The following is a 17,524-nucleotide window of genomic DNA, read 5'->3' as shown; positions in this document are numbered from 1 at the left end:
TCCAATCCCGGGGTACCGCCCATTCACCTTTTTTAATGTGCACCACGTGCAAGATTCATTTTCTTTTGGCGGCAATGGCAAGCTAGAATGGACCAGGCGTGCGGGACGATGATTGTGTGAGTTTGATTTACATGTAAAGTATTTTTCTTTGTTTTAACGTATGTTTTGGGGATGACATAGCTTAAAGGAGAAAACAAATACGAAAAACCAAAAAAGAAGGAATTAAATTGATTTTTTCTAAAATTCACCAAGCAAAATGGTAAGAGATATCAAGTCATTCAAATGCCAAAAGCACATCAACATCACCTATTTGCTCATAAATGTCAGGATCGTTGCTTTAACAGCACATCAAATCAAACTATTTCGCCACTGCGTTAGCCATTTCTTAGTCAATTTTAGCACACTTCTCTTCTTGCTTGCTTCCTGCTAAGGGACACATCATTCATCACAAAGACTCCAGAGCTAGGCACACACAGACACACACACACACACAGAAAAACTCCCAAAATCTTCTGCTAGCAACGGGCAACTGATAAAAAGCATTAAAGAAGTGATATGATGAAGAACATATTTTTGTGCCATTCTTACCGAAGCACAGCCAAGCAGTGCCAGTGCAAGGTTCGTTGAACAAGGACTAGAAGATTGTGCAGTCATTTTCCAGTTAGGGAAAGCATTTCCTCTCAAAGAAAAAAAAAACGCAGAGGAAGTCAAGAAAATCTTCACTCAGCGGGAATATGATGAGAGTGCAAATTTCATCCCATTGCTCAATCATCTCACGGTGAATCTGTGTGTGTAAGGGCGCGGTCCCGGCAAGGAGGTTAGGTGCGTATATGTGCATTTCCCGAAATGGCGAAAAGTCTTCTCGAAGTAGTATGAAAAATTACCCATGTTCTTACTCAGGGAATAGTGCGCAAAGTAGAAAAACTCCGTTTAGGAAGAGGCAATGCAAACGCAACAAAAAAACGTACAAGAAATACGGCCAAGAGTTGTGGTGAAGAGTGTAGCACAAAAAAAAAACTTGATCAGACTAACAGAGTGACAGAGCGAAAGCAGCAGCCAGTTCAATTCGGAACCGGAAGTAGTTTTCGCATCTTTTTTTTAAAGGTTTGTTTTGTTTCGTTCCACTTCCCTGGTGGGTTAGAAATGGGAAATGATAGTGCCTAAACGATATCAGGAAGGCACAGGCACATTGGTAGTAGAGGGAATAGAGCTGGATGAATGAGTCGAAAAGATTTTTCAAACTTTATCTCCACCCTAGCCGCTGTTGCTGTCGTTAGGAGGACCGAAGAAAATCGCTTCAAACTCATGGAACAAATGGAGGAAGCATTTTTGGGGATAGTTTTAGCAAGCGAATACAAAGCGTAGCTGATAGGAGGGAACGCACTCATACACACAAAAAAGCGAACCCCGAATCGAATCCGGGAACTGGGCAAAAAGATGATGAAAAGCACAATGCATCCAACACGGGTGCAAATCGCATTCGCAGCCCCGTGCTCGTGCGTCGAAACACCGATGGAAATGTCGCACGGAAAGCGGGCAAAGACAAATGCTGTCGTGAAGATAAAAGTTAATGTTTTGCTCATTTATTTTGATTAAGTCCTACGAGTGTCGGGACGATGTTGGCGTTTTGTGGTGGGGGGTATTTTTTTCTCCCTTCATCTTGCATTGGGAAGATTTGAATCAATGATGGAAATGTTTTCAAAATCGAGCCATCGAACCACATAAGCGAACCGGGTTTTATGATATTGGTAAGTCATAGTGCTGGAGGGAATAGGGTCCGTTTTGTGAACGTTGTGCTCTCCGCTATCGGACGGCGTGATCAATCTAAACACGTTTGTATTTCTTAGCGTGTGTTCACGATTTTTGGCTAGTTGCATGGGCAGTATTATGACAAGGAGATTATTTTTTTAACAAACTCAAAACAATGGCAGGGAAAGCGGGTGACTTTCGGCAGTTCTTGTGAGCTAAGCTATCGAAGAAGAATTTTTGTCGATATTTATTTAGAAAATAAGAAATACAGATTCGATGTTTGTTTTTCATATTGAAAATTTGGGAGGTATTGTTGTTGTCTTCAGCAGAAGCGAAAAGTTTTGTTGATTTATCGTTAGTGATGTATTGCTTCTTTATGCATCTGCTGGTACTAGTTCCCATGATAAGGAGGAATGTCTCAAAACTGTGTAAAACGAAACCTGAAACCATATTTTTGTTTAAAATCTGTTTAATTTACCGAATGGATTTTAAATTAATGCAATAAATCCAAAAAAAAAAAACAAAGTTTAAAAAGCATAAAATAATGTCGGATAGTCAGTCCTCACTACGAGAGGACGGTCCGGAAGGGGATTTGTATCCCGGTGTTTTCGTGTGACGACTAGCGCCGTTGTCGCCTCGCACCTTGGCGAAAATACTTGGTTCTAATAGTTAAAGAAATTCAAAGTAATAATAAAAATATATTAAAATCCTTATTCTGCATCGAATGATGCTCTGTTTCAAGCATAATATTGACGATGATGTTCTTTTTTGAAATTGGTGCTCAAGTCATGTGCTCAAACTGTTTGACTATAAGCATTCAAGAGTACCACTTTGACGTACGGTCCTGATTAAGCAAATGAGTTCTGTTCAGTAAACGTGAAAGAACGATGAAAAAAATGAGTAAAAAAACCCTTTCCCAGCCCGGTTTAACCTTCGATACCTTCCCGCCATAACCACTTGCCAACCTACACCTCCCAAAGCTGGCAGGGAAGTGCGTCCCTTCCGAGGCAAATATTAGCCTTCTAAGCGCATCGGTTACAGGGAAACTGTTGAAGGTTGTGAGCCGAAAGTGGTTGTCGGACGGGTGGAACATTGGGCTGGAATGTAAGAGACCCTACAGGGCATCCGACACGTTGCCCTCAGCTGGTGCGAGCGTGTGTCTGTGTAGTGTAGTGTACGTCTTGTGCGTCTCGAGTCTGGCCGCTGTAAAACTGTCGACTGCAGCAGATTTTCAATGTGATATCGATTAATTAATTTAAACAGGCTGACAGCTTGCGAAGGATAAGCATCCCCATCGTCGGTCACCATCACCACCACCAGCACCACCCTCTTATCACCGCCTAAGTACCTTTTCAAGCTTTTCCACTGGATCGAACTTGGGTGTTTGTGTGTGTGTGTGTGAGTGAGGGAAAGGAAGCCGCAGTTTCGAGTCGAGTAAGCAGCTTCAGGTCTGGTGGTTACCGAACCCGGGTGAATGGCGCATAGGATCGGCAGCCGGCACTTGCCGGAGCGTAAAACGGGAAACGGTACGTATGTGCGTTTTGCTGAGCCAGCAACCCAGGGGTGGAGGGGTTTTTGGCTCGTGTCCGCCAGATTGCTGAAACAGGAGCAAACTCGAAACCCAACATTAGCATTGATTGAACCCCTTTTACAAGCCAACTTCATTCCCGGGCTGGTTGCCGATCCTTGTGCGTTCGTTCGGGACGGCAGACGTTTGTGAAGGTAGCGACAGTGTGAGCGCTCGCTAGACATGATCTCTAAACCGGGACACCCGATTGCGCTTTGGTGATACTACACCGCAAAACTGGAACATCACACCAGTTTCGGTGTAAAGCGAAATCGGTTAACACACTCTCGAGGTGTTTGTCGATGCGTACCGAAAGTACGACTGCAAGCAAGCGCCATCTGGCGAATGATTATCGATCCATAATTAGGGAACTGCAATAGAACGATAGGATGATGATGACGATGCTCATTGGTTTTGGCCCCGGCCCCGTAAACGTGCCGCGTAAACACACTTTCACGCCCAAAGAGTCGGATAGAGGAGACGGCCCGGTTGCACCAGCAGCAGCTTTCGTCGTTTTAATATATTCCAATGAGTCATAATGACTGCACTCGGGTAGCGGACATGAAAACGAGAATACGCTGGTCGGCTGCTGTAGAAGATGCGGTAGGTTAGCAACGTGTAATTAGGGTGAGAAAATGGTGCGTACGATCCATTGATTAACGATCAGCTGTGATGCTCGAGCCTTGCGGGTTGTATTGCAACTTGAACGCAAAATTAGCGGCACAGGATGAAATAATTGGAGCGTAAATTCTGAGTGGAAGAAACTATTGCTGACCAATTTGGTGCCGGACTTTGAAAGGAATATTTTATTACAATTTAAAAAAAACTAATTCCACAGAAAATTTCCTAATCGGTTAACAATAACTGGATTGCTTTCATTAAATTTAAACAATAATTTTTAAATATTCAGAATTAAATCTTAACGTTAGTGCTAGGGATGATTTGCAGTTTTATATTTAAATTGTTATCTATTCAGCTTAAAGCAACTCATCCTGACTCCTTGCTCGATACTCATGAGTCAGGTGGAAGTCATCTGTTAAAAATCCTGAACATTTTGAGGACTTCCGACAATCTAATCTAGTGACATAAGAAGACTTTACTTTGCATTTTAGTCGCATATGCTTACACGATTCCGTACCAGTGACTCAGCAATGAGTAATAAATTAAAAAAAGCTTAAATTACAGATCCGTTTAAGCGTATATCTCGATTCTATTGTTCTTGTGGACTTACAGGGTGTGGGTCTCGCTTTCGATAGGCTTCGAACGCTGTCTTAATTCGTTTTCTAATGTGTTTTGTTTTGAAATAATTGTCATCTCTTTATCCATCAAAAACTAATTTAAAATATATTCGTAAGGAAAATATGTGTTGATCTTCGATACTTTAAGACATGACATTTTTTATATAAGGCCTCATTGTCAAAGCCAACCGGGAATCTTTGCGAAGGAAAGACTCTAACCAAACAGAAGGCAAGTGCTCAGTTCTTACATTCACAGATGATTTCTTTCGAATTAAACCTATCCTTAAATGCTAATTTTGACTAGAATCAGAAACGAATGAATCATTTTGGTTTAATAATATACCTTTTCGTGGTTTGCTCTCGTGGTTCTTGCTCCAGAATGAGTCATGCAAACCACCAAATGAAATGATTAAAACGTCTTCGAAATGCTTGTAATGACATATCCGAGTAAAATGTTTAAATTTTTCTATCGATTTACACTCAAAACTGATTTTAAAGGATGCATACTACTTTCTACTTTCTACTTTCTGTTGCACTTGACTGACAGAAAACTTGTGGTCTAACGCAAATATTTGACTTTCCGTTTCACAAAGTTCTGTCATCGACTTTTAAACGCCTGATTTAGTCAATCGAATAGCCGAACGGAAAGACATAATACCAAAGAAAGCAAGAGGGAAATTTTAAGCAATGTTCGTATGAAAATTGGAATGTATAATATAATAGTTTGTAGGCACTTATACCGCACTTACAATAGCGGTTAGAAGAAAATAGTAGTCACAATCTGTAAGTAAGCTTCACAGAATTCGTAACCGTATCCAATCACTAACCATATTCCACAATGCTTATCCTTGTTCCATGTACGATCGTGCACCGATTGGCCGACCACTCACCAGGTTGCCGCTTGATGGACCGGCAGGCAATTAACAGCTTCTCCACGTTTGCAGTTGCAATTCTCAAAAGTCAATGAAAATTCCGAAAGAATTCCACCCGTAGGTTACGCGTCCCAATTGGTAAGAGCAAAGAGCATCAGCACGGTAATGCCTTCCTTTAGTATAGAGCTGAGTGCAACAATAACAGGCTTAGAGAAATTAGTTCCATACCTTAGATTACAGGTAGACGAATAGATAGATAGATAGTTTAAAGCCAATTCTTAGAATATGGATTTTAACATCCGTCGAACACTTTAAAATCTGGTGGAAAATTGAATAAAAAAATTAAGGGCTTATCATTAGAGTAATAAAGCAAGCTTACAGAAATACCTCAACGTTATTTAAATGCTTGTGTCATGTACAGAAACAAAACAGTTGGTTGGTCTTTCTTCAACCCACAAGAAAAACATCTCCCCATCCCGCTGCCCAACAGAGCGAGAGGGTTTAAGCCGTTGAAGCCAGTCCGTTAACTTGAAGCCTCCCTTGCCGTACACGCTGAAATCGATGACAATAGCAAGGAAAGAGCTGTTCGCTTAAACGAACGATTGTTTACGAGATTTTGTTTTTCGCTTTTCGCCATCAACTAGCAGAAGGAAGAAAATCACAAATGACTGAATATGAACAAATGCGGAGAAAATAACGTTTGATGGGTTTTCATTACTAAACACGGCAGCAGCTGGTACAGCTGCGATCGGTCGAACCGAACGCTGTGGTGTACCGTGGCATAAAAACTGCCATAAAATGAATCGAACGTGAAAAAGGATTCAAACGCTCATGGCTGTGTGTGTGTTTGGATGGTGCCGTGGTCCTGTTTTCCATTTTGAAAAAAACACCCGATTCTACAGTTAAAATGGTTTTCATAAGTCTTGCTTTTTTTTTTCGCCTGGCAAAACTGTTTAGAGCAAGCTGAGCGCGCCACCACTAATGCCAAAGCAATCGCTATGTGCGGATGATGGTTGTTCCTTTTCGCCCTGATGTCTTCCGTCGGTCGGTTTTTCTTTTCGGGCAGGTGGCTTTTTCATTGCCCGTTCGCTCGTGTGCTAACGCTGCAAAACAGATCGCCTTACGGATCGCCCTCACAATGACAGAGTGGAAAGTAACAAATTTTCCTTATGTTTTTCCCCGTTCACAGTGTGCCCATCATCATGTGATACGTGGCCATGCCTTTTTTTTTTTTGCTGCTTGCCCTTGCTGCCGTTTTGGTTTGTTTTGAAAATTTGCTAGCCTTTTCTGTTGTGGGAAAATAACAACAACCGCAAAACGGGGGGAAACGATCCCAATTTCAGCCCATTCCATCGCATGCATGCAACCACAGCAGCAGCAGCAGCAGCAGTCCGGGAATGAAATGAGACGTCACCGAAAAATGGAGAGAAAAAAACTACACCAAAATTGAGAGAAAAATTCATTATCGTCATATGATTGATGAGATTTTTCTCGACTCGTTGTTGTTGCTACTGCTGCATCAACTTTTATCCCTTTTTTTTTTACGTACCACGTCGGCTCTTCCCATCTTCCGAGGATAGTCTTCCGCTTGTCAATGGAAGGATACATTTTTTTTGTTGCTTTCCTCTTGGTGGCACTCAAGCCATCGCTGCTGCTACATGAAAGGTCTTTCCTATCTTCCCATCTGTGCTTGCAGGTTTATATCGCCTTCGGCTTGTCTTGTAGGTTGTATGTAGGTAAGAGGATGCGGTTGGTCTGTAAGATTGTTCTTTATTTTCAATTTTTTTGCCCACCTTCATCTTGCGCTGCTCTGCTTCTCCACCCTTCGCAAGATAACCATCATCAGCGGCTCCACGCAAGGTTTAGGAAAAGGAAAGAACCATCGCGCCGGTAACAACAATGATTTACGCTTACGACTCATTCGAGCATTCGCGAGATTCGTGAAGATGATGTGGAGTCCTCGTGTGGATGTGTGTCTGTGGATCGGTTTAAGCTTCATATTTTCGCGTTATTGTTGTTCCATTGTAGCATTTCTTTTTGCAAGCTTTTGTTGCCGTCTTTTTCAGCGCGATTTTCACGCTCCTTACCATTCCACAAACCGTCGATATGCTTTCATCTTCGAAGGAAGAGTCTTTTTTTTTTAAACACACTTGAAAACGATACGATCAGGTTTGGTTGATGGGAAAGAATGGGAATTCCTTCGAACGTGAAGGGTAACGTGAAGAAGAAGCACAAAAAAAAAAAACAACGAATAAACCAGACTGCCCCGAAAACCTGCAACGAATTGGTCGAAAATCCTTGTACACTTCTACTTTGTCAGGATGACGAGATAAGGAAACGTGGTTTTGCTTTGCTGAAAGGGGAAAGGGGCCAAGGAAGCGGTGGGATGTGTGGGGTGGCTTAACATTGCGGGCGAGTTCCGAGGAAGGGTGGTCGCGAAGATGGGATCGCGCGCGGTGTGATATATTGTCAGGAGTTTAAATCTAATCCATGATACTTTAAATTGATTTAATGCTTTCCTGCACCAGAGCAAGAGAAGGAGAGAAAGAGAGATGTATCTATTTGTCTAAGTGTGTGTGTGTGAGTGAATAACGGGGGTGTGAGTGTCTGGAGAGAAACTCATTCCTCGACCGGACGTGATGGTTGCTTCATTTATTTCGATAATTTAAGATATTTTATGTTGCCTAGATCATAGCTGTATTCCTTATATCAACCACCAAACACCCGAAACGCATTTCCCGTACACGCTATACATTTCTTTGTCTGAGCTGTGGTTGTTTTTCTCCTTCTATTTTAATTTTAATTTGCTTTATTCACTTTTTTACTGCTCAGCGTGCGATTGCTTCATGGTTTTTTTTTCTTATACAGAAAATGTTTTACTTTTATTTTTATGATTATTTAGTTTTCTTAATTTTTTAACTTGTTTTTTCCTTGGTTAGGAATAATTTCACATTAATTTATGTTACTTTTACGCTTTTATTATTGCTTTTTTGTTCATGAGTGACAACCTTGCCGTTTTGTTACTAGAGTGCTTTTCTTCTATCGTTTAAATTATTAATTAGTTCCTTCTTAAAATAAAAATAAAAATATCTATTGCAAAATGAAAAATAAATAAAACAACAAAATCTTAACATTTGCCAACATGCAACTGGTTTGAAACGAGTACACCATTCTCTTTCAGCTCGTCTGCGATGGGATTGGCTGATTCCTCGGCTCCTCTATACTCGCGACCAAGGTAGGTGTGCTACAGATTCCATTCCGTAACTAGACAATTACATTTACTTTCTCTTAAAGGAAATTGATAGTCCATTGTACCTTTAGTAAAGCTTGCAAAAATCAATCATAACACTACATAGCAGAAACGCCATGAAGCAACTTTGATGCACGACGAAGTGAAAAAGAATGATTAAATACAAAACTATTTTAGAATTTAAACAAAATTGTAAATAAATTAGATTCAAGCCGTAAGAAATGTAGTATAAAAAAGGTATAGTCTTAAATATAATGAAATACTAAACAACTTACTAACGAAATTGCTGTTTTAACAATATTCTGAAGAAAATATATTACATTACCAAAGACATAGAACCATTCAGCTGTTTTCAGTTTTAAAATGAATACAAAGCCCAGTTGCGGGATCTATTGCTTTCAAGTTGGTCTAGATCGATTCCACCTCCTTGGAAATTTTAAGCTAGTAAGGCTTTTGTTTATACTTGAAAATCTTAACATTGTTGTATATTTCAATCTCGTTACAGGGGTTTCGGCTTCATCACATTCGGCGATCCAGCCAGCGTAGACAAAGTGTTAGCACACGGTACCCATGAATTAGATGGCAAAAAGGTAAGGCTTCGTGCTTCTTAAGTAAATTAATTACTCCGCAAATGACATACAATTGATTTTATGATATTTACCATGCAAAACATGCGTGCAGAAAAAAGTATTTTGAAACAAAAGCTACGAAAACGAACCAAACAAATCATCATCCCTTCTTCTTCAAATCAACCGTTTTTTTCCATTTTCACTTTTCCTACACAATATCCCTCCCTTACCCACCTTCTCTCCTTCTCTCTCTACGCTGCCACCACTCTTGCAAATCACTCTCAAATCACCATAAGCGGTGAATGGTGAATCCTTCCAGCCCATAAACCCATTTCCGCATCGCAGCGCTGAAATAACAATCAAATTTTATTTTCTTTAAATTATGCTGCGAATGCTGTATGCCTGTCTATATGTGTGTGTGTGTCTATGTGTCCATCGAGGGGGGCTGTCGCGAGCGAAAAGCGGCATTTGGCGGGAAACATAAACATTATCTCCACCGTCACCAAGCAGCCAAGCCACACATGGTGATGTAGAGCACATTCGAAAAAAGGGACGACCGTTACGTATGGGAAGGAATCATGAAGGTGTTTAGGAGCAGCAACGTGAAGTTGTTTGACCATTCTACTCCGCACCGCCGTTTCATTCGGGTCGACTTTCTATAATATAATCCACCGTACTGCTTTTTGCGTGCCACGGGCGGTGTGGATACTGTTCAGGAAAGGACAGGAAGGCGCTTGAATCGCGTAACGGCCCAATGCTACCGTTAACGATTGCTTTATTTGTGGTGCCCAGTTTACAGTTTATGAGAGAGCACGTGCGTGTGTGAGCTGGAGCTGCATGCCGGTCTGAATTTTGTTTTATTGCTCCTCAGCCTTTTATCCATCAATGGAGTTTTTTCTTTATCGTGCGATTTTTTTCATTTTGCAGCAGAAATTCACGAAGACATCTTCGTCTGGTCGTTGACAGGGTGCTTTTAGGCATCTTCCACTAATCTTGAGACTTTTGTGCCTGACGTGTCCACGCTACCGACGGCCATTGCTCCCTGTGCGCGGTTCTCTAAAGCTGCTAAATCCCGAGAACAACAGGCTGATGGAAAATAAATATGCTTCCTGTGCTTTTTTTCGTTCGTGTTGCCTCACTCCGCTCCAGCTGGAAGTAGTGTAGAGCGGAGAACAAAACGGACAAAGTCCTTTTATATTTCGACCGTCCTGGTCGGATTATGTATCAGGAGTTTAGAGACGCGTTTTGCCTCTATGCAAGCATCTTTTGTTTTGGGTTCGTTTTTTTTTTTTTTGTTTGTGTTGCTTTATTTTCACTGAAGCGCTGCTGTTGTTGTTGAATGGTAAAGTGGGCTCCGCTTAGTCCGACAATCATAAAGAACCGCTCACCGATTGGGTTGGCTTGTTTGGTAGCTACCACTACACCGACCACACTGCCCCCGTCTGTTACCGGGACGTTTCGTAAATGGTGCGAAGCGTGTTATGTCACCCACATGTTTATCTTACGATTTCGTGCATCCGTCTCGCTTATCCGCGCGATGCCCCGGGAATCCCTGTTGGCATGCTAACCCCACCCGCGCCCGACGTGCTGGAGCCGGACACATTTTGATGGTCACACCCGTGTGAGGTTGGGTCGGGCCTCGGGCAAACATAATTCTTGTTAAATCATCTCCTGGGAGGACAATATTTTTTATTATTCATTTTAATTTCACTCTCCGGGTGTCTTGGGTTGGATCCGGTCTGGGATCGTACGAAGGGTTTAGAAGATACGGCTACTTCTAGCACGGAAATGGACCCGTACCCATCCCGGGGTATAGCCGTGTGCACACATAGTTGTTTTATTATTTGCAAAATAGCCAAAAAATGCTGACTTCTTGTAACACGTGCCGTGCCGGTGGGTATGAATGGTTAAGTGCAGCCAAAGGTGACCGTGTGTGAGATGACGTCAGCAAGGAATGTATTGCAGGGGTTTCCTGCAAATATGTTTTCACAAATGTGTTTAAATTTATACAATATTGAATTTGTTGAAGTTCTTTTTTTAATAACATAAGAACAATTAAATAGTATAGTCTCAAGGCACATTTGTGTTTAGAATTTTTGGTGTTCCCTTGTAGGACCTAAACCATGAGCTACTTGGGTTTTAAGGCGTAAAACTTGAGCCTCAAACGATATTAAAGAAAAGCTTAATGTCGGAGCAGAAAGGACGCCCTAAATTGTATTTTTCTGGGATCCTCAGCAGTCGAGTCCGGTCTTCCTAAAAATCACATTTTTGAGTGATCTCTTAATCAGAAGGAGAGACCTCGTAGTCATCTATCAAGAGACCATCGTTGACAAAGACTATCGCAGACAAATTGTAACATCGTTCGAAATATTTTCTATAAAGAGGTTTGATAATCTTAGAGAAATCTTCGACAAAAGAGACCTCTACCAAGATCTTGGTACAGGCTATACCTACAATACCCCTGCAGCATTGGCTGATAACATCCTTAAAATCAATGGTTGAACTGCAACATTAAATGTTCGCCTTGATACGCTTTGAAAGCGTGACACTCCAATAAAACATCTCCACTTGAGACAAATCGTCCTTTTCCAAACCCTCGAACCATCCCACTGTTAAGTTCCCGTTTACTGCCGATTTGCCTGACATTGGTTTGAGCATCGCTTTTTTTATGTACTTTCAATCACCTGCCTCGAACCGGGAATGATGTTTCGAACGATTGATGGATGTCTTCTCTTGGTTGAAGGTGAAAACCATCCAAAGACACTCACACACACGCCTAGAGCAAACGCACGTGGCAGCATATCTTCGATTGCCGCTTCGGTGGTCGGTTCGATAAAATTTGCATCCGAAGGTATATTCCGAACAGATACTGAAATAGTAGTGTGTTTGCTTTACGTACGGCAAGACGGCAAACCCATCTGCCCCCCCCCCCCCCCACCCCTCCACCCCTCCGGCCACAGTTCGGTAGGCCTTGAATATGTAAATTTATCGTGTTTTTTGTATGTAAATCGTTTACCGGCTCTCCGGATATATACATTTTTAATCGAAACGAAGCGAACAGAACCTGACCGTGGTGAGTGAGAGGTTTTTTGTTTGAAGTATTTATAAGATTTACCTCCACGACCGTACCGTGTTCGGGTTTGTAGCCGATCGAAATTTTTGGTGAGGTGAGGTGAGTTTTCAGTTGGGGGGCAGATCGGGAAGATTGTAGAGAAGCAGCTGAAAAGTACAGCAAAAAAAGTCACCTGAAGAACCTTCCGAATGTGCGTTTTGTGCTTGTGCTGTTGAAGCGTCTATATTTTATTTTCTGACCGTTCGAAAAGTTCAAACCAAACCCCTCCCCACAGGGGGTTGATTGAGTCGTCGTAAGAGCAAAGGGTGTCCCATAAAAGAAGTCACAATGCATGCCCATTCGTGGAAGGTGTTGGTGCTACTTTAATATGGATTAGCATCGAAGGAAAATCTGTTGATTGATTAATAAAAGCAATCGAAGAAAGAGAATTTGCATAATTCATATTACCCAAAAGCTGCTACCCCTGTTAGATAAAACAATTTCCGAAAGCAGTTTCAAGCAACATTGATTCTGGGTTTTGCCAAATGCAAAAGTGCCTCATATAAAGCTATTTAAATAACGTCTGAATTTCCTTCGACCGTACAAACTCTACGCTAACATATTCATTTGATATGCTTCCCACATAAATGCTGAATAAAAGATATTGCAAAAACCAAAGCATTCACCACTGCACCGGGCTGAACCGTTTCATTAGGCGAAACCTCGAAAAACCAAATGAAGAAAAAAAGAAAAAATGAACTCCGTAAGGGGTTTTTTCATCACTATCGTTTTTACATATTATTCATTTCATCACTTTCCCATCAGATGCACACGCACGGAATAGCGAACGAGAAGTGGTTTTCTTTCGCTAACTCTTGTGGTGTGGCCGTTTCATTCTTTTTGCCACCTTTACAAAGGAGCAGAACACTTTCGGCTCACCTTACAGCGGTCGGGAAGCATGTAGCCCGTACGGGAAGGGGCGGGCGAGCGAAGAATATTCGTGCATTTGCATGAAAATCAGCTCATTTAAATGATTTCGCTTCCCATTCGATGCTTTATGGAGGGCCGAACCATCGTCGTGCTCGGTTCGGCGGCCATCGAGCTGTTTTCTTCTTTCTTGTGCTTTTGTTTTGTGTTTGTTTCCTTTTCCTATTGTTTAATGTGTTATCTCTCACTCCTATTGTTACGAATACCAATATCGTTCTATTTCGGTTTTCCTTCTTTTCTGGTTTTCTTTCCAGATCGATCCCAAAGTAGCATTTCCAAGGAGGGCACATCCAAAGGTAAGTGGAGCTGTGGGATAAAGGGTACGGTTTTATTTCTAGCCGGTGGTAAATAGAGGGAAAGAGAGAAAGAGAGAGAGAGGCAGTAGTAAAACAATGTTGTTTTTTTTCGCAAAGTCCAGCTTATTTATTTCGATTTACAAATTGTTTTCCAGGTTGCAGAATAAGTTATTCGCAACGGAGACTTTATGCCACTTTCTTTGGCACATAAATCAGTAAACGGAATGAGGTTTTATCTTTTCTTCCTCAAATGAACTGTTTGGGAAACTTGTAAGAAAACATTTTTCATGTAGAACCATGCTTGAGAAAGCGTTTTCCTAATGTTTATTAAAGATTTAATAAAAAAATCCAGGTAATTGTCAACTTGCAACATATGAAGGGCATCATTAAAGATTGTGAAGCCCACGGTTTGCTAACTATTTTACAATTATTTTTGCTTATTGAAGTAATGTCCCTGTACGCGTTGTACTTAAGAAATGTAAGCCTGTAAGCCTGTGCAACACCAAAGGACGAAAAAGTGTCACTCGAACACACTGGCACGTCGAACATTTGCTCTCAATCAACCTTCTTCTGCGCCCATATTTGTTTCCCGTGTTTTATTCAAAACTCGGCCCAACCATGTCGTTTCGTACGAATTCGCCTGCTTGCCTGCTACCCTTTTGCCGCGGGGTCATTCGACGTCACTGTCAGAAAGTATGGCGAGTTTAGCTTGCTTTACAATTTTACCTTAAACTTTTCTTACCGCCCGAGAGTGTTCCCGTTTGCCATCCGCCGAGCTGGGCATCTGGGTTGCATCATCGGGATTGAATAAGAATTGAAAAGCAGAGCAAGTGAAGGTTACAAATTTGTTGCAAACTTAGGGTGAGTGAAGAGGCAAAAAAAGAAACACACACACGCAAATCTGCCCCGGCATATACAAAAAAGTTGCCGTGAAGCGAAAGGGAAGAAACTTTTGCAACAAACCAGTGTGACAGCACCATCACACGGGCCCAAAATAGAGGTTAAAGAAGAGAAGCAAACAAAAAAAAAGTTAACTTTGAACAAGACTTTCAACTTTACATACTCGGTTTTAAGATCACTTTCCCGCTTAACAATCTTTGTGTGTTTCCCCGTACTGGGAAACCTCACTGACCAGCCGAAGCAAACCATTCCATAGGGCTGGCCTTTGAAAGTGTGTCCCGTCCACGGCCGATTTCTTGCGCTGCTCCAATGTTTTCCATCACAGTGAGAAGGGGATCAATTTTGGATCACTCTTCCCCCAAGGGGAACAACAGAACAAAATGCACGCCGCATGTCACACAGCCAGCAAAAGGCAAGCAAACCCGGGAGGGAAAAATCTGCTCACGCGAAAACTCAAGACCGACTCGCACTTGTTCACAACGTCAGCCTTGGTGACGAAGGGGCACATCAAGGACACGATCACTTCTCATCAACAATCTAGCCTTCGTCCCCGTCGATGCACCCTCGAGGGAGGGGGGGGGGGGGGGGGGGAGGATGGTTTCGTGTTGTATCGTGCAGGGACCAAACACGATGCCCTTCAACCTACGAAGCCTGTGTGAAGCGTATTGAAAGTGTAGTTATCTCTGTACAATTTTTCTCCCGCATTTTCCGATGACGATGATGATGGTGGCGGGACACTGGTGTGGTAATGGTGCTCTTGATGGGTTTTTCTTCTTTCGTACTCGTCTTCTTTGCACCGTTGCTTGTACAACGTGGAAACTGCTTCGGGCTATGGCGTTAAGCTGTGACACGAACCTGAGCTTCTTGGAGGATTGTAGTAGTACATCCTGTTTAGGGGAAGGTGGTCAAGCAAAACTTGTAAGACATATTTTGGTATGAGAGAAAATGGTTCGTGCACTCTCGGGTGTGAAGAATTTTGATGGTAAAATTGGTGGGTCAAATTGATTCAGTTACAACCCGTGGGGCGGAGTGGTAAGAAGCGAGTGTGAAAGGAAAATTTGCACTTCAATTGTTTTGTTGCATAATTTTAAAGGTCGTTTGGGAATTTGGTTCATAAATCTATGTGAAACCAGCTTGAGCTTTTCGTCTGACTGTTTGCCCAGAATGTTTTATTTTTGTTTGATCCAGATTGAAGCATTGTAGGAATAGAAAATCAGGATTTACTGAAATTGTTTTCTCTAGTCAAGGCTTATGTTCTTCTCTAATTTTAAGTGAACAAAATTGCCCGCACCTGCTCGATAACCACGACGATTGAATTTGTAGATACAAATAGACCCCTTGAAATTCCTTTCTTTAGAAATTGAGTCGTAAAAATTGGAACATAATAACACCTTTATCAATAAAAGATTTTTGTAAATTATGAAACAGTTTGAAATGTGCACAGGAAGCACAAGTAATTCATGACGAACAACATAAAAAATTTTCCGAATCATTAGAACGATGAGTTACAGGAACGCTTCCTTATATAATTGTCATTTCCTTCTTTCCGACAGTATGTGTGTCACGCAAATTGTTCGCCTTAAACATCCGCTCTTTTAGCTCTCGTAAACCTCATCTTCCCACCTGTGAAATATTTCCCAGAAGCTCTCAGCGCGAACTGCATACCTAAATTTCGCCCAAAACAGTTCACACGCGGGTTAAACCTTGAGCCTAGAACAGTTTGCCAACACCCGTTGACGCTGAGCTGTGAGCGGTACCCTATTCACCCGAACAAAGTATTCCGACCGTATTGATCGATCGGAGAAATCCCTTCCGAAGACTTGCGGTGGGGATGAGGCGAGAGGACCACCGATGGGGAAGGAACTCTTCCGAACTTCTGATCTCTGCCATCATAAATCATTGCTCAAAACCGAATGCCGCTGCTCGTGTCGGAAGTTACCATACCCGCAAGGCTTGCCTTGGGAGCGTGGCATCTTCTTTCGCTCACCACCCCCATTCGGTCGGTGGTGGTCGTTTGATCCGCTATCATGGCGCGTCCCGGCGACCTCAAACACATTCCTTTCCGCTTTTTCGCTTTTCCGTTTGGCGTGATCAAACAGTAACACCAACCCCCATCAAAGGGTGGGCCGCGATGGCGTGGCAACGGGGGTTTATCGGCACCAGGTTTTTATCCTTCCGATTCGAACGGGTAAGAGCAGTGGGTGGGCGGTTTCTTTTTTTTTTTGCTTTCTTTTCGAATGTTTTCAAGTATGAATAAATTTATCTAATTCAATGAATTTGCGTTTCGATGCTGGTACCATCGGGTCGGTTGTGATGTGTTTCCCTTTGCCCGCAGACGAACCGTATCTCGGGGCCACTCGGTGTTGTGAAGCGCTTCTACTACAGATGAGCAAAGATTTCGATTTCACCATGGAGTGTGTGTGTGTGTGTGAATGATTATGTATGTGTGCAAACGGTTCACTTCTTTAGATGAAGAAGTATCTCTTCCATTTTCAATGGGTGCACACGGGAAGCAATCGATGCAAATGGAGTATACTATCGTTTTCCACCTTTTGTGTTCGGGGATTTGGTGAAGGTGGATGCATGTGAAATTAAGTTTTGAATGCTCGAATACGCTCGGAACGGTATCATTGGTATGGATTGAGGGATGGGGAACCACGGCAAGCAATTGGGGAATCGTTGCTTAATTTAGCGCACGTTATTGAATTGCAATATAATTGGTATATTTCTCGGCAGGCTAGCAGTAGACGCAATTTGCAAACGCAGACTGTGTGCATTGCCAGCTTTGGGTGATGGAGAAGTTTCGATTTGTGTTCAAGCTGATGCTTGAATGCTTGGTAGCAGAAATTATCGATCGGTACATGATCACGATGCTAGTTAGATATTTTTGTTTTAGTATTAGAATACAATTTTGGGTCCGATGTCATTATTTAAATCAAAGTTATGAAATTATTGAAACGAAACTGACTCTGAATTCAACTTTTTAAAAATAATCGGTAACTGGAGAATGATTGTTTTCTTTCTTCTGGTAATCCTTTTCTTGT

At 42.0% G+C, this 17,524-nt stretch overlaps 1 protein-coding gene across 5 annotated transcripts in view; it reads left to right on the top strand.

Annotated features, from left to right (window-relative positions):
• The window catches only part of LOC126562505 (RNA-binding protein Musashi homolog Rbp6), a 584,848-nt gene that overhangs the window by 257,697 nt on the left and 309,627 nt on the right, over window positions 1-17,524 (top strand). For 4 of the 5 annotated variants that reach the window (XM_050219030.1, XM_050219027.1, XM_050219029.1 and 1 more), the window contains exons 4-6: window positions 8,608-8,661; window positions 9,182-9,266; window positions 13,539-13,580. In XM_050219030.1, coding sequence (XP_050074987.1) covers window positions 8,608-8,661; window positions 9,182-9,266; window positions 13,539-13,580 — 181 coding nt within the window. The remainder of the gene's footprint in view (window positions 1-8,607; window positions 8,662-9,181; window positions 9,267-13,538; window positions 13,581-17,524) is intronic. The other variant, XM_050219028.1, reaches the window with a different exon arrangement.

This window comes from Anopheles maculipalpis, chromosome 3RL (genome assembly GCF_943734695.1).
Source record: "Anopheles maculipalpis chromosome 3RL, idAnoMacuDA_375_x, whole genome shotgun sequence".
Classification (NCBI taxonomy): domain Eukaryota; kingdom Metazoa; phylum Arthropoda; class Insecta; order Diptera; family Culicidae; genus Anopheles; species Anopheles maculipalpis.
Note: the sequence above shows the minus strand (reverse complement) of the source record. Positions and strands in the feature narration are given on the sequence as shown.